The sequence below is a fragment of the Tenrec ecaudatus genome, chromosome 9 (genome assembly GCF_050624435.1).
Source record: "Tenrec ecaudatus isolate mTenEca1 chromosome 9, mTenEca1.hap1, whole genome shotgun sequence".
In the NCBI taxonomy this organism is placed as follows: Eukaryota; Metazoa; Chordata; class Mammalia; order Afrosoricida; family Tenrecidae; genus Tenrec; species Tenrec ecaudatus.
The window spans coordinates 163,811,485-163,831,314 of NC_134538.1; the positions used below are offsets into that span (position 1 = coordinate 163,811,485).

General features: G+C 56.6%; 1 protein-coding gene, 1 non-coding gene and 1 pseudogene across 2 annotated transcripts; 1 reads left to right on the top strand and 2 right to left on the bottom strand.

The window, feature by feature from the left end:
• Positions 1 to 2,531: 2,531 nt before the first annotated feature.
• On the bottom strand, positions 2,532 to 2,669 carry LOC142457598 (small nucleolar RNA SNORA42/SNORA80 family). Its single transcript, XR_012786303.1, has one exon. It is a non-coding gene; the product is annotated as a small nucleolar RNA SNORA42/SNORA80 family (small nucleolar RNA).
• A 2,347-nt stretch (positions 2,670 to 5,016) lies between these two features.
• On the bottom strand, positions 5,017 to 10,680 carry ZNF467 (zinc finger protein 467). The gene is given in 5 exon segments (XM_075557444.1): positions 5,017 to 6,213; positions 8,701 to 8,719; positions 9,339 to 9,456; positions 10,017 to 10,133; positions 10,656 to 10,680. Coding segments are annotated over 5 exon segments (1,476 nt in total).
• Positions 10,681 to 13,500: 2,820 nt separating this feature from the next.
• On the top strand, positions 13,501 to 17,795 carry LOC142456265 (SCO-spondin-like; annotated as a pseudogene).
• The last annotated feature ends 2,035 nt before the right edge of the window (positions 17,796 to 19,830 follow it).

Consider the following 19,830-nt stretch of genomic DNA (forward strand, 5'->3'; position numbering starts at 1 on the left):
ACAAAGACATGCATGCACAGATACACGCACCTACAGACACGTGAATACGTGCACACAGCCTCTCTCCCACTTGACGTTCTAAAGGCTCCAGCTCAGGTACTCTACCCTTGCACTAACATCTGTTTGTCCTGGACTGGCCATGGTCTGCCTTCAAGCCCCTGCCCCTAAAGGGTTTGTGAATCTTGTGTGGAATAATATTGGAGACAGCAGATACGTTTTAACCAAATAATAAAAGCATTTTTTTCTATATGCTGTTGCTGTTAGTTGCTACTGAGTCACCCAGACATGGTGACAACAGGCACATCAGGACAAGTATTTTGGTACATCTCATCATGATACAATATTGCAGCATCATTTTCAGATGTTCAGTGCTATGATTTACTGTTCAAAACACTGCCTTCATAGTCAGCCTTAGTGAAAACTAGGGGAAAATATTCCTTTTGTGTCAGAACCAACTTAAAATTGAATATTTGGAGTGGAATCTGCTATAAGCTGGGGACTCCCTTTTATAAATGTGGGTGGACTTTTCATAACATTTCCATTCTGATGCCTGTGACTGGGTAATACTGGGGTGTCTACTTATGGCAGTGGGTGTCTAATGTGTGGCCATCTGGCCATGCATGATCTTATAGTTCCCATGAGATGGGACTATGGCAGTGGTTCTCAACCTTCCTAATGCCACAACCCTTTCATGGTGACCCCCCCAACCATAAAGTTATTTTCGTTGCTACTTAATAACTGTAATTTTGCTACTGTTATGAATCAGGCAACTGCTATGAAAGATGCACTCGACCCCCAAAGGGATCGTGACCCACTGGTTGAGAACTGCTGAACTATGCAAATGTGATGCTTATGACCTACCAAGGAGATTGGACAGTTTTTCTAATGCCATCCTGCTAGGTTAATGGAATCCAATCCCAGGAGTTTTAGGGGGACCTCTCTACCATCAAGAAGAGATGGGAGTGGAATGCATCCTTTGAATCCGGGGTCTCTGCTGAGAACCTCCTATACCCAGGGCCCAGAGTGAGCTGTGACCCTGTAGGCAGCAGAGCATGCGATGGTGGGAACCAGGACACGGGTGTGAGGTGGCACAGTGGGAGTCATGAGACATGCACACAAAGACTTGCACACAGAGACACGTGCACACACGTGCAGGTGTGGCAGCTACTGGAACGGGAGCCGGGCTGCTCCTGTTCGAGAGGTGTGCCTCTGGGTGCTTCCTGGGGGAGCCAAAGAGCTTTGTCACACGTGTAAGGGCTGCTGCTGAGAGCCAGGGTTCTAGCCCAATGAGGACCTGGTCTCCTGAGTTGTCCCTATTACTGAATTGTCACCTGTGCCTTCCCTCACAGCCCACCTCCCCTAACTGTGAGTGTGGCTGGGGGTTCTGTGTGGCCATGGCGGTGAACTTCTGAACCCAGCCATCTCAACCCCAGTCTCTGCTGCTGCTCTTGAAGCAGCTGTGAGGGGCCCAGTCGCCCGTGATACACCAGCTTGACCCCCAGGGGCTTTCCGTTAAAGGAAAGAGACATCTTGCAGAGAACATTCTGGAACGTCATCAGAAAGTCCTGGAACATTTTCTCCCAAATGCCGTGCACTCGGAAAGCAGCAAGCTCTTGCATGAGGAACACTGGCAGGGTCCACAGAAGCATCTGACGTCAAAGGTCTGAGATGACTTTTTAAGCTGGAATCGCACCTCTGCCCCAGGCAGGCAGCTAGAGAATGACACCGCCATCCTCCAGCCTTGGGCGGCTGCTCCAACCAGCCCAGCCCCGACCCACATCTCCCGTTTCCAAGCCAAGAAGCAGGGCGTTTTATGTGACATTTCCTGAGATGTTAAGTCAGGCTGGGTCAGACAATGCAACTCCCTCATGTTCCTGGATGCCGGCTCACTTCTGGTCGGTCCACCTGAGAGTCCATTTGTGTGCTTGCAACGTCTCCTCCCCCTGCTCCTCCCACAGCTGACCTGGTTCTTCCTCTGCTTGGGTCTGCTGTTGCTCTTTGCTGGCAGCGCGAACATCTGAACTCAGCGACAGCTGTCGGAGCTGACGCCCACAGTTTCTGTGATGGGTCCCGCAGGGCTTCCAGCTGCTGGTGATCCCTCCTCACTAAACCACACTCTCCATAACTGGGGCTCCTCTGAATTCTACCCCAACCTCTTCTTTGCTCTCCCCAATTCACTTCTCTGGGGAGCTCAGCCTTGACCTCATAGCTTCAGAAATTCCCCCCCCCCACCGCCTGTGCCCACAGGGCCAGGGGGCTCCCACCCCCACTGCCCCTTCCTCTGCACATTCACGCCTCACTGTCACAAAGCCCTGTCGCCTGCCCTTCATGCTTTTTTTTTTCTTTTTTAAAGCTCATCAGACACCACGTGGTGCTCATGCCAAGGGAGGAAGCACTGTGTCCAGAGACCCTCCGCCCTTTGATGGTATCCATGCTGTTCTCAGCTGACTAAGCAAGATTAATTGAAAATGAGACTTAGTGTTCACCAGGATGGTCAATAGGTCTCTGCCCAGGCCAGACCCCCCACTCCCCACGGTGCAACCCACTTCAGTGCTGGAAGCCTGTGGGCTAGGAGGCAGGGCAATGGTTTTGCTCTGGGCTACCTTTTGCTCTGGCATGGGACATGAGAGGCCCATAGTGCTGGGCCTGCCATAAATCCAAATCCACGTGCCCCTTCATGCCTTTAGACTCCATCTCTCAGTCACCTCTCTTCCATCCTTCAGAGGTGACCAAAGCCATCTTTCTAAAGGCCTCTGAGGGAAACTGATGTGTGGTTTCCCTGTCTGATGCCCCCATGCTGCCCACGGGTCTGGGGCTGCTCACTCGCCAAAGCCTTGGCATCCGTGCCTGACTAGAGCTGGGCTTTGTGCTTTTCAGGGACTGGTTTTTCAGCAGTCTTCAGGCCTGTCTTCCAAGGCTGCTAGGTGGACGTGGCCTGCCATGTACCAGCTAAGCCTCCATAATTGCCTCAAGCTAACGAAAATCAAGCAGCTGCCATCAAGTTGACCCTCACTCATGGTGACCCTGCAGGGCAGTGGAACTGCCCCCTTGGGTTTCTAAGGCTGTGCCTCTTCCCAGGTCCCTCAGACCTGCCTGCTGGAGGCTCTGAACTGCTGAGCTTGGAGTTACATTACAGTCTGATGAGCCACCACGAACCTCGAAGCAGCCAGGGCACCTCCTCTCAGACATGCGCTAAGGACCTTTCCCAGTCCTCCTCCCCACCCACCTCTCAGTTACTCCTTCTTTGCCAACACCCTCACCCTGCCCCACTGGGCTCCACACACCCAGTCGGCTCTGCCCTCAGCTTCCACGGAGCCGCTCACCCCCCAAACCTGTCCCACAGATTTCCCATCCTGTGAGCCTCCCTCCCCTGTTCCCAGGGCGTCTGGTCCCCTCACATTGCTCGCCCAGCCCCTCCAGGGAGCACCTGATGCTGCCGGTCTGGCTAAGTTCCACAGCAGCAAACCAAACCCACTGCCATCAAGTGGACTTTCAAGCCTGGCAGTCTTTGTTTGTTTGTCTTGGTCAAGATATATTTAATCAAATACTCTGAGTTTTCCATTATAGCATATCATGTTACAAATATTAATGTTAAAAATTCTGAGAGAAAGAAAGAGGCAGGCATGCTAAAAAGAATTTTCAGTAAAACAGCATGTGAATATAATTTTCCAAAGAGAGAAATCAATGTACAGGCTTTATCCATAGTTGATGTTTTTTGTTTTTAATAATTTTATTAGGGACTCATACAACTCATCACAATCCATACATACATCAATTGTATAAAGCACATTTGTACATTCATTGCCTACATCATTCTCAAAACACTTAAGCCCCTGGCATCAGCTCCTCATTTTTGGCCCTCCCTCCCCGCTCCTCCTTCCCTCATGAACCCTTGATAATTTATAAATTATTATTGTGTCATATCTTGCACTGCCTGACGTCTCCCTTCACCCACTTTTCTGTTGTCCATTCCCCAGAAAGGAGATTATGTGTAGATCCTTGTAATCAGTTCCCCCTTTCCAACCCACCATCCCTCTACCCTCTAGGTATCACCACTCTCACCACTGGTCCTGAAGGCTTCATCTGCCCTGGATTCGTGTGTTTCCAGTTCCTATCTGTAACAGTGCACATCCTCTGGTCTAGCCAGATTTGTAAGGTAGAATTGGGAGCCTAGAAGTCTTTACAAGAGTGGTGGCCTCCCCTTTCTCCTGTGTTCAGTGCTCAGCTGGAAGGTGCCCACAAACACTGCCTGAGGTTTCTCATCTCGGGATTGTGACCTTGGAGACAAGAGAGGCCCCGGCCCTCAGCAAGACCAACCTCTAATTTTCTCAGAGGGAAAAATAAATCAAAGTCACTTGGACTCATAGGGACCCTGTACGACAGGGCAGGACTGGTTTCCACGACTGTACCTGTTCATGGGAATAGAAAGCCTGGTCCTTCTTCCATGGAGTAGCTGGTGGGTTCGAACTACTGATCTGTGGTTAGCAGCCCAGCTGGTGACCACACCCACCAGGACTCCTAGAGGGGAAATGGAGGCTGGGGCAATGAGGGTTCACCCTGCATCCCACCAAACTCTCAGTCAGGGTTAGCATGCCCAGATGGAGAAGCGCAGGCGCCTGCTGTGTGTGAAGAAGGTGATGTGAAGGTGGCGGCTCCACCATCAAATGCAGGGTGTCTACAGGCTGCCACGCAGGTGGCAATGGGGGGGAGGAGGGGGGATGGGACAGAGAGAGAGACTTTCATGCTGACCAGTAGAACTCAGGGCCTTCTGTGTTTGCCTTTAATAAACTTCAAATACATAGCGAACCCTTTCCCCAGGGAAGAGGGTGTGCGGAATAACAGAAGTCCAGCCTGCCTTCTTAAAGAGTGCCTGGGGGCTTGGGGAGGGGCTCTTCCAAGAACCTGGGCCTGAGCTGCTCCCAGCGTAGAATGCCACATCACAGAATGTTCAAGCATCTGCAGGGCAAGGTGTCCCCACTGGGTGCAAAGGGGGAGGAGCATGGGAGAAGAGGAGGTTCAGAAAGAGGGAGTGCGAGGTGTCCCCTTGCTGGCAGCAGGCTGGACAAAGGCAGAGCCGGAAACGTTGTGGGGGGTCGCGTCTGCGTGGATGAGCTGGTGCCCCAGCAGGTGTGTCTTGCGGCTGAAGCTCTTGGCGCAGTGCGCACAGGTGAAGGGGCGCGAGTCCGTGTGGGTGGCCTGGTGGCGGACCAGGTTAGTTTTGGAGCTGAAGCTTCGGGCGCAGACGGCGCAGGAGTGGGGCCGGCTGCCCGTGTGCACTGTTTGGTGGCGGCCCAGATGCGACTTGCGGCCGAAACAGCGGCCGCACTGCACGCAGGTGAAGGGCCTGGCGCCACTGTGGACCCGGGCGTGCCCCGCCAGGTTGGGCTGCGAGCCGAAGCGGCGGCCGCACTGCGCGCAGGCGAAGGGCCGATCGCTCGAGTGTCCCCGCCGGTGCTGTGCCAGGTGCTGGCCAGGGGCGACTAGGTTGGGACCAGCCCCGGGCGCGGGTGGCGCGGCAGAGTCGCAGTCCCGGCCTGGGGCGCCAAGGGGCCGGGCCTCATGCACCCGCTGGTGCCGCGCCAGGTGCTGCCGGTGCGTGAAGCTGCGCGAGCAGCGTGCGCACGGGAAGGGCCGCTCACCCGTGTGGGTGCGATGGTGATGGACCAGGTGCGTCTTTTTGCGGAAGCGCTTCCCGCACTCGGCGCACGGATAGGGCCGCTCGCCGGAGTGTGTCTTCTGGTGCGCGCCCAGGTGGATCTTCTGGCGGAAGCGCTTCCCGCACTGGGCACACGGGAAAGGCCGCTCCCCGGTGTGCGTACGGAGGTGGCGGGTCAGGTGCGCCTTCTTGCTGAAGCGCTTGTCGCACTCTGGACACGCGAAGGGCTTTGCGCCGCCGTGGCTGCGCTGGTGCAGCAGCAGGTGCACGCGTTGCGCGAAGCGTCGGCCGCATTGGAGACAAGCGCGCGGCCACTCGCCACGGTGCAGCCGCTGGTGCAGCCCCAGGGTCAGCCGGTCCCGGAAGCGAAGCTCGCACTCCCCGCAGCCGAAGGGCTTCTCGGGCACCGGGGCCCACCCGGACAGCAGTAGCCCACCTGGTGCCCCCGGCTCCAGCTTGTATGTAGCCAAAGGTCTCAGGTCAGGTGTGAGCAGAAAGCCGGGTAGGAAGGCGAGCTCTGCCTGAGCCTCCTCATCCTCATCCTTCACCTTCACTCCCTGAAGAGGCGCAGAGGGAGATGGTGGGGTCAAGTCACCACCACCAGCCCCGCCTGGGCTCCCTCAGGGCTGCAAGGGGCCTGGGTGACCAAACCCACACCCTGCCTGCAGTTGCTCCTCCACTGAGGCTGGTGACCCCCTGAGCTCCTCCACCCTTCCCAGGTCCCCATCCTGGCTGCTTTTAAAGTGCAGGTAGTTTCTTCCTCTTTGGGCTGGCTCACAGATGCTGCAGCTCAGAGGTTCAACTCCAAGCCTCGGACTAGGTCTCCTCATCACAGCAGCTGGCCTGGGAACCTGACTCTCTCACCCAAGGCCCTCCTCACTGTTCCCTCAGCAAGTCCCAGGTCCTTCAAATCATGTCCCATGCTGCTCCAGACAGTGGGAGAGTCTGGTGCAGAGGCGACTGGCTTTCAGAGCCCCAGAGCCAGCAAAGGCTCTGCTGCCCAACGTGGCTCTGGGGACTGGCACAGGGAGGCTCTGGTGGATTTGGTGGCTCAGCTGGAGCTCCAGGCCCAGCAACCAGTGTCCACCCTGGACTCTCCTCTGCTGTAACCAGCAGAGCAGCCTTCACCTCTTTGCATGTCAGTTCCTAGTTTGTTTCCATGTATGGCTGGCCTGCGGTCCTTCTTCACCTCTGGGGAAGGTACAACATCCCAGCAGGGCACACTAGTCTGTTCTTTCTTTTAAGAGGCTGGCTGGAGAACCACTGAACCCACTGGTCTCGATTCCTGGTGGCCCCGAGCATCTGTGCTAGGCCTGAGGCTTTACTACATCTCCTGCAGACAGCCCACATATGTCTGCTCCCAGTGGTCATTTTATTACCCATCTTATCAATGTACTGGCCGTGGGAGGGATCACTTTCATATGGTCTTTCTAGGTCTGGTCTTATAACATTAGGGAAATAATGGTGAAGGGGGTGTAAGTAGCTCACCAAGGGGATTGGATAGCTTGGTCAGAATGTAAATAAGAGGCACAAGAACCTCATAAAAATAGAGGGATACAAATAAGGTGTATGAGGGGATTGATCAGTGCTGCCATCCTGCTGGACTTAAAATGAGTCATCACAGCAAGGGGGAGCACTACCACCCAGAAGAGAGTCTGTCCTTTGGATTGGGGTCCCTTTGCAAAGACCCTCCTAGATCCTGGAGACAGAGAGCTGTGACACTTGAGGCAGGGAGCAATGGTGAGAAGCTGCAGTTGAGGCACAGCAGCAGGCTCTGCAGCCCAGTGCAAGATGGTGTGGGTGTAAAATGGACCTACATGTATGACGGAAATGAATATTGGGTGTTAGAGATTACAGAGACTCTATAATCCCCAAGCCCCCAGGCACTCTTTAAGAAGGCAGGGAAACGCTCTGCCAAGGCAGGCTGGACTTCTGCCACTCTGTAACTTCTTCTGTAACTCTGCCATCAGCTAATACTTGACTGGCCATGCTAAGAGGAGAAATAGGATTCCCCCTCAAAGAACCACAGGCTATTGGTTTGGATCTAATAGCACTGCATTGGGAGTATTGAGTATTGGGGGTCTGGGAGGAAACCCTGAGCCTCACCCAGAATCTTTCCAACTAGGAAATCTGATTTGAAAAGACATGCAGAACATTCCCCTCCTCCCCCATCTCCTACCCATAGAATTGCTGAGAGAACAGATTTACAGAAAATACTAAAATGATTGTTTTGTTTTAAAATTTTAAGCAAGTGGTTTGTCGTTGGGTGCACTGAGGCGAGAAAAGTCAGTGTTCACCAGAAGAACTCCAAGGACTGAAATTTCAAAGGGCTCAGAGAGTAATGTATATGGTGGCACCTGAGTCTTCTCCATGAAGATAAGTAGGGAAGGGGCAGGAATGAAGAGAAGGGCTGAGTTTGAACATGTTCTCATTGGCATGCACTGACCTAGCCCATGGAAGCTAGGGAGGAGAGAGAAGAGTGGCTGTTGGGAAGTGCAAAGAGGTGTGTGGACTCCTAACTCTATGGCTAGTACCACTGCTTAGGCCACAGGGGCTAGGAATGAGCTGACTAGAACTCAACTGAAAGAGGAGAAAAGGTTTGACACCATGAGCTGCTGTAGATTGTTGCATTTTGGTGGGTTGTTCACGACTGGACTTTGCTATGGATACAGATGTTCAAAGTTCCACCCCCAAACAGAGTCTTCAGATCAAGGTAAAGGCTTGTCTCCTCAGAGTACTGCTCTGACAGGAATGAGCAATTTAGAAATTGTCCATCTAAAAGGGGGAGATAAAGATATATTTCCCATAAAATAAGTCACCACCACACATTGTGTGTCAACTACAAACTTCACCATTTGCACCACTCCTCATAAGCCTTCATGAGCACCATAACATTGTCACTGTCCCTAGTTACTGGTGAGCATATCAAAGGACCCAAGGGTGAGGTAGTCTATCTAAGTCTGCTCAGCAAGGAAGTGGAGAGCTCCGTCCAGGTTTAAGTGACTCAGAGCTCACCTCTTCCCGCTCCAGCATGTACAGCACACTCTGTGCATAGCCCATTGCCTTTGCATCAAACTCCGACTCTGACGGACCCCATAGAACAGAATAGAGCTGTTCCTTGAGGTTTCTGAGACTGTGAACCTTTCTGGGAGCAGTCAGCCTCACCAGGGCTCCTTGAGAGTATACATCCAGAAACTCAAACCTGCTGCCAGTGAATCAATTCCAACTCATAAGAAGCGATAAATAAATCTTGTTGACTAAGACAATACCACGCAGGCAGACAGTGAGATGATGTGGTAATGGAAGGAAGTGATGAGAGAAGCAACTGCCTGCTGCCTGGCTGTGGGTGGGATGAGTCCAGACAGGAGGCATGGAGCCCCATGCCTACTGTGGAAATGTGGAGGTTCCAAAAAGAGCACAGGTCTGTGAAGAGAGAGTGCACAGTTGGCCAGTGCCAGTATCTTGGGAACCACGATTCCTTTGGAAAGGCAGCGTGTTGACAAGAGAGAAAAGGAGGAGTAAGGAGGGAAGCTAGGCTTCAGAAGTCCTTCGGTAGTCTCGCTGCCTCTCTGACTCTCCATGCCCAGGAATCTAAGCTCCCTTGGGACTGGAGCTGAACCGCAGAAGGAGCCTGATTCTAGTAGCTCTGTGGTTACTGGGCTCCAACCCCACCAGGAGCAACTCATCTGGGCAGATCCCCTTAGACTGGGATTCCGGCATTGTGTCTGCTCACCTTCCTCTGCAGGGAGGCTCTCCTTGTTCCATGTGGGTACCCTGCTCAGGTCTAGGGGCCTTCTGCCCTGGCAGAGAATAGGACACCTTAAGGACTAGAGCCATCATGTTGGGACTGAAGGTGGGGTCTTCCCCACTGGGCAGGGGCAGGCTTCACCCATGTCACACCTGCAGGGCTACACCCAGCTGCCCAGCTGGTCTCGGGCAGTGACTGATAAGCTGTCCAAGTGGAAGCTAAGAAGGGGCACTGAGGTTCAGGAAGGGCCAGCAGCCCTGTCCCGAGGCTACACTTAGGGCAGAGACAAGCAGAAGGCACCTCCTAGCCTGTTGATCTATTTGTTCACCACTCTGTTGGGAGCTGCGTCCCTCACCCCTCCAAGCCAGGGCCTCAGCTGCCTCCTACAGGCCCACTCCCACCACCCAGGTCCCATGCGCTCCTCTCCACTTCTTTAACCACCTCTTTTCCCCAGCATAGTGTGGAGTTTGCTAGTTGTTTACATGTGTGCTGTACTTCTCAAAGACAAGGGTATGTGCCTATTTGGTCGCTGAATGCCCCAGCATCTATAATAGCAAGTAAGATGTGCTCAAATATGTGGCAAAAGGAGGAAGACCCTTCCCATCCACCTACCTGAGCACACTCCCAATCCTCTTTCCTCTGTGGCAGGGAACATCTGCTCCAGGACATCACTGGACCCTCTCCCAGATTCACTCTGGGGGGCTGTTGCTGGTTGCCCCATGCAGAAACCTGGAGGGAGGTGTTCAGGTGAGGTCCTCCTCCTTCCAGGCGGAATGGGGAGGAAAGCCCACCCCACCCAAGGGTTTCTCAGCCTGCTCCGGGAGGGCAGAGTTTCCAGTAACATGGACAAGGGGATGGGGCTCAGGCTCCCCAGCAGCTGACCAGATATCAGCCACCCCTCAGAACCCAGCACAGAAGAAGGTACAGGTGCCTGATGAAAATCAGACAGACATGCACGTATGCACGCACTCACACCAAAGGATGAGATGAGAACCACACACTTACGAGGGCACATGGAAGGGAGAAGTGCCTCTTGAGAACCACATGTGGGTATAGTCCCACACATGTGCGTGCAGCCTCCCCCCACCCCAGAAGGGAGGGGTGCCTGCCCAATGAGAACCTCTTGCCCACATGAATGCATGACCTAACTCTGTTCCAAGCCCCAGATGCCCCAAGGGTCCTGGGCTGCAGAGCTGTGGGGTGCAGGCCTGGCATCCCATCCTCCCTGCCAGTTCTCTGACTCACACTCACCCAAGGCGCTGAGGGACTCTCTCATGGTGGCCACAGCTGCTCCTGGGGACAGGGGACCCTGAGGAGAGACAGCAGGTTCAGTCTCGGTTGACAGGCTCCAGGTGAGAGGAGGGAGACTGGGTTCAGAAGCTAAGAGAATTCCCTCTGAAGGCGACCAGAGAGGAAACTGAGACCCCAAGCAGTGCACCCTTGATGGAGAAGCCCAGGATCCCCTAGTCTCTGGGGACCAAGGGTGGCCCCTTTGAGGCCCCCAGCTAGCTCTGCAGGGGCTGGGCAAAGAGCAGCCAGCCAAACTGGGAGGTGGGGTCCTGGCTAGGCGGCCAGAGGCAGGACCCCTCCCCCCACCACCATGAAGGCAGGAAATGGCTCTCCTTCGAAGGACCCCTCCACCCCACCCCTAGCCGGGGACTGCTGGACGATCAACGGCCCTTCCCTGCTGGCTCCCTCCCCCACCCATTTCTCAGCAGCTTCCCCTGGGCCCTTCCCTGTCCCGCCCCTCCAGCCCTGTCCCCACCGCTCCCTGGTCGACCAGAAACAGCCACACTGCCCTCTGCCCACCACTCTTACTGCAGACTCGCTGGCTGCGCTCCCACCTCCTCCTGCCCTGCCCTGGACTCAGGCCTCTCCTCCCCCACTCCGGGCTGAACTCCCCCCTCCTCCTCTCCCCTCCTCTTTTCCTTCCTCTCTTCCCTGCCCCTCCTCTCCACCCTCCCTTCCCCTCTGCTCCCTGCCAGCCCCAGAGCTCCCCGCCCCCGCCCCCCCCGCCCGCCTCTCCCCACAGGCGACCAGGCTCCCCGCCCCCTTACCCCTCCCTCTCGGTTCCCACTGCCCTCCCTGCCCACAACGTTCCTTTCCCCCGCGTCCCCAACCCCCTCGGCCCGCGCGGCTGCCTCAGGCTCCCTCCAGACACCCCTGCCGCGGCCCCAACCCCCGTCACCTGTCCACACCTTCCGCATTTCTGCTCCCCACTAACTTCCTCCCCCACACCCAAGTTTTCGACACGACACGACCCCTGCCCGGCCAGAGGCTCACCTGGCCGCACCTGGCCGCACCTGGGAGTCCTCGCCCCTCACCACTTCTCTGAGAGCCACCCTCTCCCCAGCCGGGGCTCACCTCCTCCGCTCTCTGCTTCTCCCCAGGCTGCCCCCCGCGACCCCCCGCCTGAGCGGACCGGGGCGCAGAGCCGTCGCCCCCCTCCACCCCCCACCTGGCAGGTCGGCTCGCCGTCTGGTCCCCAGCCCCGTGGCCTGCTGCCAACGCCGCTCGGTTGGGCACGCCGCCCACGCCAGACTGACAGCTCTGAAACTTCGCTGGGGGCGGCCGGGAAGGCCCGGAGAGGCGCAGCGGGCAGGGTGGGCTGGTGACGCTGGGGGACCAGCCCGCCCGCGACCAGGTGCCCAAACCCAGGGCGGGCGCCCAGAGGAGGGGCGGGGAGGGGGCGCGGCGAAACTCTACCCGTTCCCTTGGGCGGGAGCCTCCCCACTCCCCCCACCCCCGAAGGCGCCGGGGCGGGGCAGGCCGACAGGGTCCCCCGGGCCAGGGCTGCCTCTGTAGAGTCCAGGGCAATGTCCCTGCCTGAGTCCCTGGTTTCACTGCAGCCCGGCATAGGGGCTCCTAGAGGCCGAGGGAGGCTGGTGGGTATCCCTGGGCTGAATGGCCTCTGGAGAGGCCACCCAGTGTTGGCGTGTGGACGCGGGAGGCAGTCAGGGTGCAGGACCCCTGGCAGGTGCTCCATCAGCTGCAGGCCCCTCCCTCTGCTGGACGGGGCACGTGTGTCAGCACCCAGGCTGTTCTGCCAGGAGGGTGGACAGGGGTTCGAGATGTGTGTGAGCGCGTGAGGGAGGGAATGTGCGGGTACAGTCTGGGAGTCCCAAGCAGGGCATTGTGGGGAGGGAGGGTGGGGACTGGAGACCAGAAGTGTGCTGTCCGAGCCAGCACCTGCATCTGCACGGGGGGTGGGGGGGTGGGGGGGGGAGCAGCTGTGCTGTGCACAGGGAGAGTAGGGAGCGTTAGAGGGTGTGAGTGGGAGAGGCGTGTGAGGGTGTCTGTCTGCGCACAGCAGTGGGGAGAGGGTGTAGCATTGTGCATAGGTGACTGAGAGCCAGGGGTGACTGTGGCCCTAGCCCAGGGCAGACACCCCCCCAGGTCGCTCCTGAAAGGCCCATCTTCAGGAGCTCTGGTGGGAGGGGTGTATCCAGAGGGGAAAACCCATCTGGCCGCCCAGGCTGGACCTGTGAGGGTGGGCGGGGCCTGAGGTCCAGGCCACATTCCACCACGTTGTCCAGGAAGCTTGGCGGTGGTTGGTACTGGGTTGTATCCAGGATCGCCCCCATGGAGCCTGCTCTGCCCCCTTCCCACCGGATGCTGGGATTATCTGATCCGGCTCAGACCTCAACTGGGCCCCCTCACCACCCCACACAGCCTTCCAGCAGGTCCCCGCTCTCCACCCACCCAAGGCTCCAGACTCTGGGCCCTGGAGGGTCTCCAGGCAAGGGCTGCAGCCTGCACCTGTCCCCACATTCACACAGCTGGCCTGTGCATGGACTCTCCATTCTAGAGTCTCTGGAGGACTCTGGGGTAGGGTGGAGGATGGGAGTATCACAAGTCTGAATCCCAGGGCTGTGGCAGTGACAAGTGACCTTCAGTACCTACCACCCTGTGTGCATCTAATAAAAGCTGGGAGCTGTTCCAAAAGGTGTGGGCACACAAGAGTATTTGGGGTGCTCCTGCATCCCCAAAAGGTGTTACTGGGAGGGAACCAAGGCCCTGAAGGATGGTGTGCCTACAAACACTCCCCAAAGGGCCGGGTGAGGCTGCCTCTTCAGTGTAGCCTCCCAGGGGAGGCATGGGTAGGTCCAATCAGGTGCCAGGCAGATGGCTTGGGGGGTGGTGAGGTTGAGATAAAGCTTCTCAGCCCAAGGACCCAGCTCAATGCACACTTGAGAATGACTACCAGGCTGGAGTAGCCAATGTGACCCAGGGCCAGCAGCAGGGCCTCCCGGACCTGAGCCTTAGGCCACCTTGCTCAGGGTTGGTACCATGCTGACTTTGGTCCTGCTCTTCAAGATGGCCTGAGCACTGGTTGGTGGGTTCGCTCCCCACCTCTCACCCCTCTGGCTCCTGATCCAGCTTCTCCTGCTCTGATAGGCAGCCGCGCCCCTTGAGATGGGCCTGAAGAACAGGCCTCCACAGACTGTGGTGTGAGCGGACCGAGACCCTCTGGGTGGAGGAGTGGGTGTCCCCCCACCAGGAGGACCCCTTGCCTTGTGCCAGCCTCTACCACCACCTTTGGCTGGACTGGCATCTGGGCCCACCACTGAGGGCAAGTGCCAGGCTCTCCTCAGACCCTAGGCTTTGCCCCATCTACAGGTGAGGGGGGCACAGGCAGGGAGGTGAGGAGTGGGTTGGGGCCCCACCTGGGATAGGGCCCAGAGCAGAGGGAGCTGAAGCCATGGCCATCATTTAGGAGGCCCAGACTGCCCTGTCTTCACTCCAGGAATTGGCCCCATTAGGGCGCGTGGTGGAGAACCTTCCCCATTGCTTCTGCACTCCACTAACACCTGTCCAACCCCTGCCTGCTTGGGGTCCAGGGCCCCAGAAACCCAGCCTGACACCCGGACCTGCCCTGTGTGTGCTGCCCAGGCTGAGGGGGGGATGCCCACTTTTCCCTGGGTAAGCTGGGCCATGGGATCCTGGGTAGGGGGGCTAGCCAGACCTGGGGTTTCCTGGAGGCGTGAGGCAGCACCCCCATGCCAGGGTCACTGCCACGGGCAGTGTCAGACTGAGGCAGGTACGGCCAATGTGCCCACACAAGTGGGGGAATGCTGTGGCCAGGCCTGGTGGGTGCAGCTGGCAGGACAGCAGCTTCCAGGCTTGTGACACCTGCTCCAGCCAGCCTCCTTAAGTGGGGACAGACCCTGTGCTCACTGTAGGGGTCTACTCATCCTGCCCACCAAAGGGCCTACACCCCCCTCTTGTGCCCCCACCCACAGGGAAGCGCTCACAGGCCCCCTTAGGCAGCACTCCCACCTTGGCTCCCCTGCAGCCACTAGGAGGGACTGTGGGCCAGCTCTGGAGTCCGCGCCAGCGCCCCTTGGCTACCTGTGCCACCTGGTCTGGCTTCCACTACCAAATCTTCAATGGGCATCACTTCCACTTCCTGGGCCATTGTATTTACCTACTAACAGGCGTGGCTGACTCCAGCTGGGCTGTCCACCTGCTGCCCAGGGGAGACTGCCCCCAGCATGAGGACTGCCAACTGGTGAAGCACAGAGGGTGGGTGGACTGGGGTATGTGTGCAAAGGGATAGTGCTGATTGCCCCTTCCCACCCCATGCACCCCAAGAGGTCTGGGTAACCGTGGGGCTGGAGGAGGCACTGATCCACAGAGGCAACATCTCTGTGAACAAGGAGTCCCGGCTCTTCCATGGTAAGGCCTCAGAGGAGGGCAGAGGACAGAAGTTACGCACCCCCCACTCCACCCATCACCTCACCGTACAACTTAACAAGTTCCTTCACTAACATAGGGTAGCTAACTACAAGGTACAAGGTTTGAACCCACCAGCTGCTCCGTGAGAAAAAGATGAGGCTTTCTATTCTCAAAGAGTTAGGGTCTCAGAAACCCACAGGGGCAGGTCTACCCTGCCCTATTGGGCCACTATGAGTTGGAATCAACTCAACAGTAGTGTGTGTGAGAGGTTTTGTGTAGTGCGTGTTGTTTGAGTGCATGTGGTAGTGTGTGAAGGTGTAAGTGTTTGTATGTGCTGTGTTGTGTATGTGAAGGTGTGTGTGTGTGAATGCATGTGTAGTCTACTGAGTGTGTATGTCTGTGGTGTATTGAGTATAAGGTGTGTGTGTGTGTGTGTGTGTGTGTGTGCGCGCGCGCGTGCTGTGCATCAGAGTTTACCTGTATTTTGCCCCCTCAAGACAGGCTGGGGTTCCCCAGGGGGTGGGGGCACAGGCTTCAGAGGGTGCAGCTATCATCTTGCCCCTGGGGGACTGGCTGGGCCCCCTCCCCACAGGGCTCAGCCTGCAGTGGCAAGTGTGCACCACACTGGCCAGCTAGCAGCGGCGCTGCGCCCAGGAAGGTGTCTTTGTCCCCTGGAGGCAGTCTGGCTTCTGCGGTAAGCTCTGACCCTACACAGAGTCACCTGGGCTGGCCTGTGGTGGCTCCAGAGGAGGAGCGGGCAGGTGGCAGCCTCACATGTCCCCTCTCTCCCAGAGCACTTGTGCCCTGGGGGCCAGATCTACTTCGACTGTGCGTCCCCCTGCCCACCCAGCTGCTCTGCTGTTGGATGAGCTCGGGGAGGCGGCTTGCCAGGCCGAGTGTGTGAGCACCTGTGAGTGCCCCCCTGGGTGTACTGGGATGGCACCCACTGTGTTCCTCCCACCCGGTGCCCCTGCTACCACTGGCGTCAAGTGAGATGCATGGGGGGTGGGGGGCTCCGTACAGCAGCTGTGCAACCCCTGGTGGGTGCTGGCCTGTGCTGGGGCTGGGAGTGGTATGGCTCTCCTCCTCAAACGCTCCCCAGTCTGGCCTCTCCCCATGGACAGCTGACCTTTATACTGCTGTGCCTGGGTTGGGGGGCAGACCTGAGGGGCTGGTATGAGGCACCCCACCCTGTGATCACAGCATGTGTGAGGAAGGCTGCTGGCACTGCTCCCAGGCCCCGTGACCTGCTGAGTGAGCTGTGGGTGCTGATGGGCACTATCTCACCTTTGACAGGCAAGACTTCCCCTTCAGGGCCAGCCCAGGCTGTCACCACATCCTGGTGCAGGTGGGCAGACTGAGCGGGGCATGGGCCCATGTGGGGTCACCCCCACAGGGCAGGGCCCCCAGGATCTCTCCTCTCTGTCCCACTCTACCACCACCATTCGCTCCCCGCCCCCCCTCCAAGGACCACATGAAGGGGCAACTGCTGCTGGAGCTGGAGTCGGGAGCCTGCGAGTAAGGGAGCTGCCTCCATGCCATTTTGGCCTCCCTGGCAGGGTCCAGCTCAAGGCCTCAGGTGGCCTCCTTCCCACTCACTAGGCTCCTGCCAGCAGCTGTCACCTTTGGGGAAACCACCCACTTCCACCTTGTCCCCAGCCGGATCTGAGTGGACCCCAGCTCTGCCCAGAGCTCGTGGCCTCAGCGGCCATCAGACACCCAGTGCAGGGGGCATCTCTGCCCCCTCTGAGGTGCAGAGGCAGCTGGCCTAGGCACCTCATAGCTCTCTCTCTTGACTATGCTTTCACACTGAAAAGGAGAAGGCAGAGGCAAAATGGGGCCTCGTGGGCTGTTAGACTGATGACCTTGCCACTAACCCCTGCCACCTAGGCGCCGTCCTGGTGGATGGACAGGAGGTGGCTGTGCCCTGGCATGACACTGGGGAGCTTGGCATCTCCTGAGCCTCCTCCGGTTTCCTGTTGCTGCACTGGCCTGGAGCCCAGGTCTCTGGGGGCTGTCCGGCCCCGGAGCCTACATCACTTTGGAGCCCCGCTATGCTCACCAGGTATGCTGGGCGGGGGCAGTGATGGCCAGCCTGTGGTCGGGCTTGACCATCATGCCCACCTGTGCCAGGTCCAGGGTCTGTGTGGCACCTTCACCTGGATCCAGCAAGATGACTTCCTGATCCCAGATGGGGACGTGGAGACCAGCATCACAGCCTTCATCAGCACGTTCCAGGTGGCAGGCGTGAGACAGTGCCCCCAGGGGACAAAGTCCTGCCGCACCCCTGCAGCACCCACACCCAGCGCCACCCCTTTGAGGAGGCAGCCTGTGAGGTGGTACGCGGCCCTGTCTTCCAGGTACAAAGGCAGCTCTGGCAGCACAGTCCCATAGGCTCAGGAAGGGCTAGCAGGGAGGGTGACCAGGGGCTCTGTGGAGGGCAGCTGACCTTCGGCTTGCCCCCAGGAGTGCCACAGGCTGGTGGATGTGGAGCCATACTGGCTGAGATGTCTGGCGGCTGTGTGTGGCTGCTCTCTGGGCAGGGACTGCCTGCGCCCCCTGCTCTCAGCCGCTAGCAGCTACTGCGCTCAAGAGGGCTCCCTGCTGGCCTGGAGGAGCCAAGCCCTCTGCCCTGAGTGGCCCCCAGCCCCTAGCTGTCCCTCCCTGGCTCTAGGACTTGTCCTGGATGGATGGCAGGTCCCCAGTGGCTGAGACAATACCAGGCCTGACCCGCTTGCTCCTCTGTCCAGCTGTCACGTGTCCTGGTGGCCAGGAGCACAGCACCTTGTGATCACACAGGCTGGTGTGCTTCTTCCATGTGGGCATTGTTGCTTCTCAGCTAGATGGCTACTTGTTTACCTTCAAGTCCTTAAGACCCCAGACACTCTTATCTTTTTGATAGCCGGGCTCCATCAGCTTTCTTCACCACATTACCTTATGTACCCGCTTTGTCTTCAGCGATCATGTCGGGAAGGTGAGCATCATGGAATGTCAGTTTAATAGAACAAAGTATTCTTGCATTGAGGGAGTACTTGAGTGGAGGCCAAATGTCCATCTGCTACCTTAATACTAAACTTATAAATATATGAACATAGATCTTTTCCCCATCCTCATATATAAACATATTTACATGTGTACATGCGTTTATTTAAACCTCTATAAATGCCCTTTGCCTCCTAACTTTTTACTCTATTCCCTTTGACGTTCCTCTTGTCCCACTATCATGCTCAGCCTTCATTTGGGTTACAGTAAATCCTCTCAGTTACATTACCCTCAATCATGCCCTACCAGGCCTCCTACATCCTCTTCACCACCGATTTAGATCACTTGTTGTTCCCTTGTCCCTGGGTTTGTTAACACCACTTCCTTTCCCCCACTTGTCCCTCTCCCATGTCCCCCCGGAACTGTTGGTCCCGTTATTTTCTCCTCCAGATTGTTCATCTAGCCTATCCAGACAGACCTGCGGAGACAATAACATGCACAAAAACAAGACAGAGCAAAACCAAGCAACAAAAGAAAACAAAACTACAAAAACAAAAAGCCAATAAAAAATCCCAACACAACAACTAAAGAAAAGTTTGTTGTTAGTTCAAGGACTGCTTGTTGGCCTTTTACATATTGCTTCTTGTTTGGTGTCCTCACTTGCAATATCATTCACTTTTATCCCAGCATCACTGGTTGTATGAGTGATCCTTACCCATCTTTCCACTATAGGAGTCGGATCCCATTCCAGTCAGTGGGCATGGGGAAGCTGTGACAGAAGCTTCCGTGACTTTCGGAAGCTGTGGCAGAACCATCAGGGAGCAGAGCCTACCAGAAACCACGTATGAGGACAGACGCCCATCTGAGCTGTTGCGCCCACATGGGGTCTGACTATAGTGTGTCTATCTTCCACGCAGACTGTCAACCTGGAAGTAAGCCCCTGTGAGTGAGCAGGTGTGTGCTGCAGACTCTGGATTGGGGTAGAAGCCTTGCCTGCGTGGTGTGGTTCTATTGCCTTAGGCAAGTTATTCATGTCTCACCCTGTTTCATCCTCTGTAAAATGAATGGCCAATGTCACGCTGACTCTGAGGTCACAGCCTGCAAAATAAAAGCAGGTGCCATGAAGTAAATATGTGGAACTGTGTCTTGGGGAGTTGTTTAATCAAGTAGAAGCCCAAAGGTGCCCATAGCATGAAATCATGTTCTAGGATTCAAGTCCCATTGATGGCTAACGTATGCCTCTGATCCCCGTGTGAACTGTAGATGATGCTAAGGGTGACGAGTTGGTTGTCCAACAAAATGGAGCAAATGAAACCCTGAAGACTGAAGGCACAGGGCTGATGCCCCGCCCTCCGCCCCCCCCCCCCCACTGCCATGGGTTTGACTCCGACTCTGGCAGCCCTGTAGCATTGAGTAGAACTGTCCTCTGCGCTTGCCGAGAGTGAATCTGCAGGAGTAAAAAGCCTAATCTTGCTCCCTTGAAGAGACTGGTGGTTTCAAACTGAATGAGCCATTGTAGTCCACCACCTGCTTTGCTTCTGAGTTCTAGCAGCTGAGGCAAAACATGAAACATATCTTACGAAGTTTTCCTTTTATATGAACTTTTTCTGAAAACAAGGTCTGGTTAAGTAAATGTTTCAGAAACAGAGAGATGGAGTTTCGTGGCGACACTTTAAGGGTTGCAGGCCAGTTTCACTGTGTCCCATTGATACAAAGTGAACCCATATCCTGGGCCGGTGCCCACAAAAGTCACTCTCCTGAATGG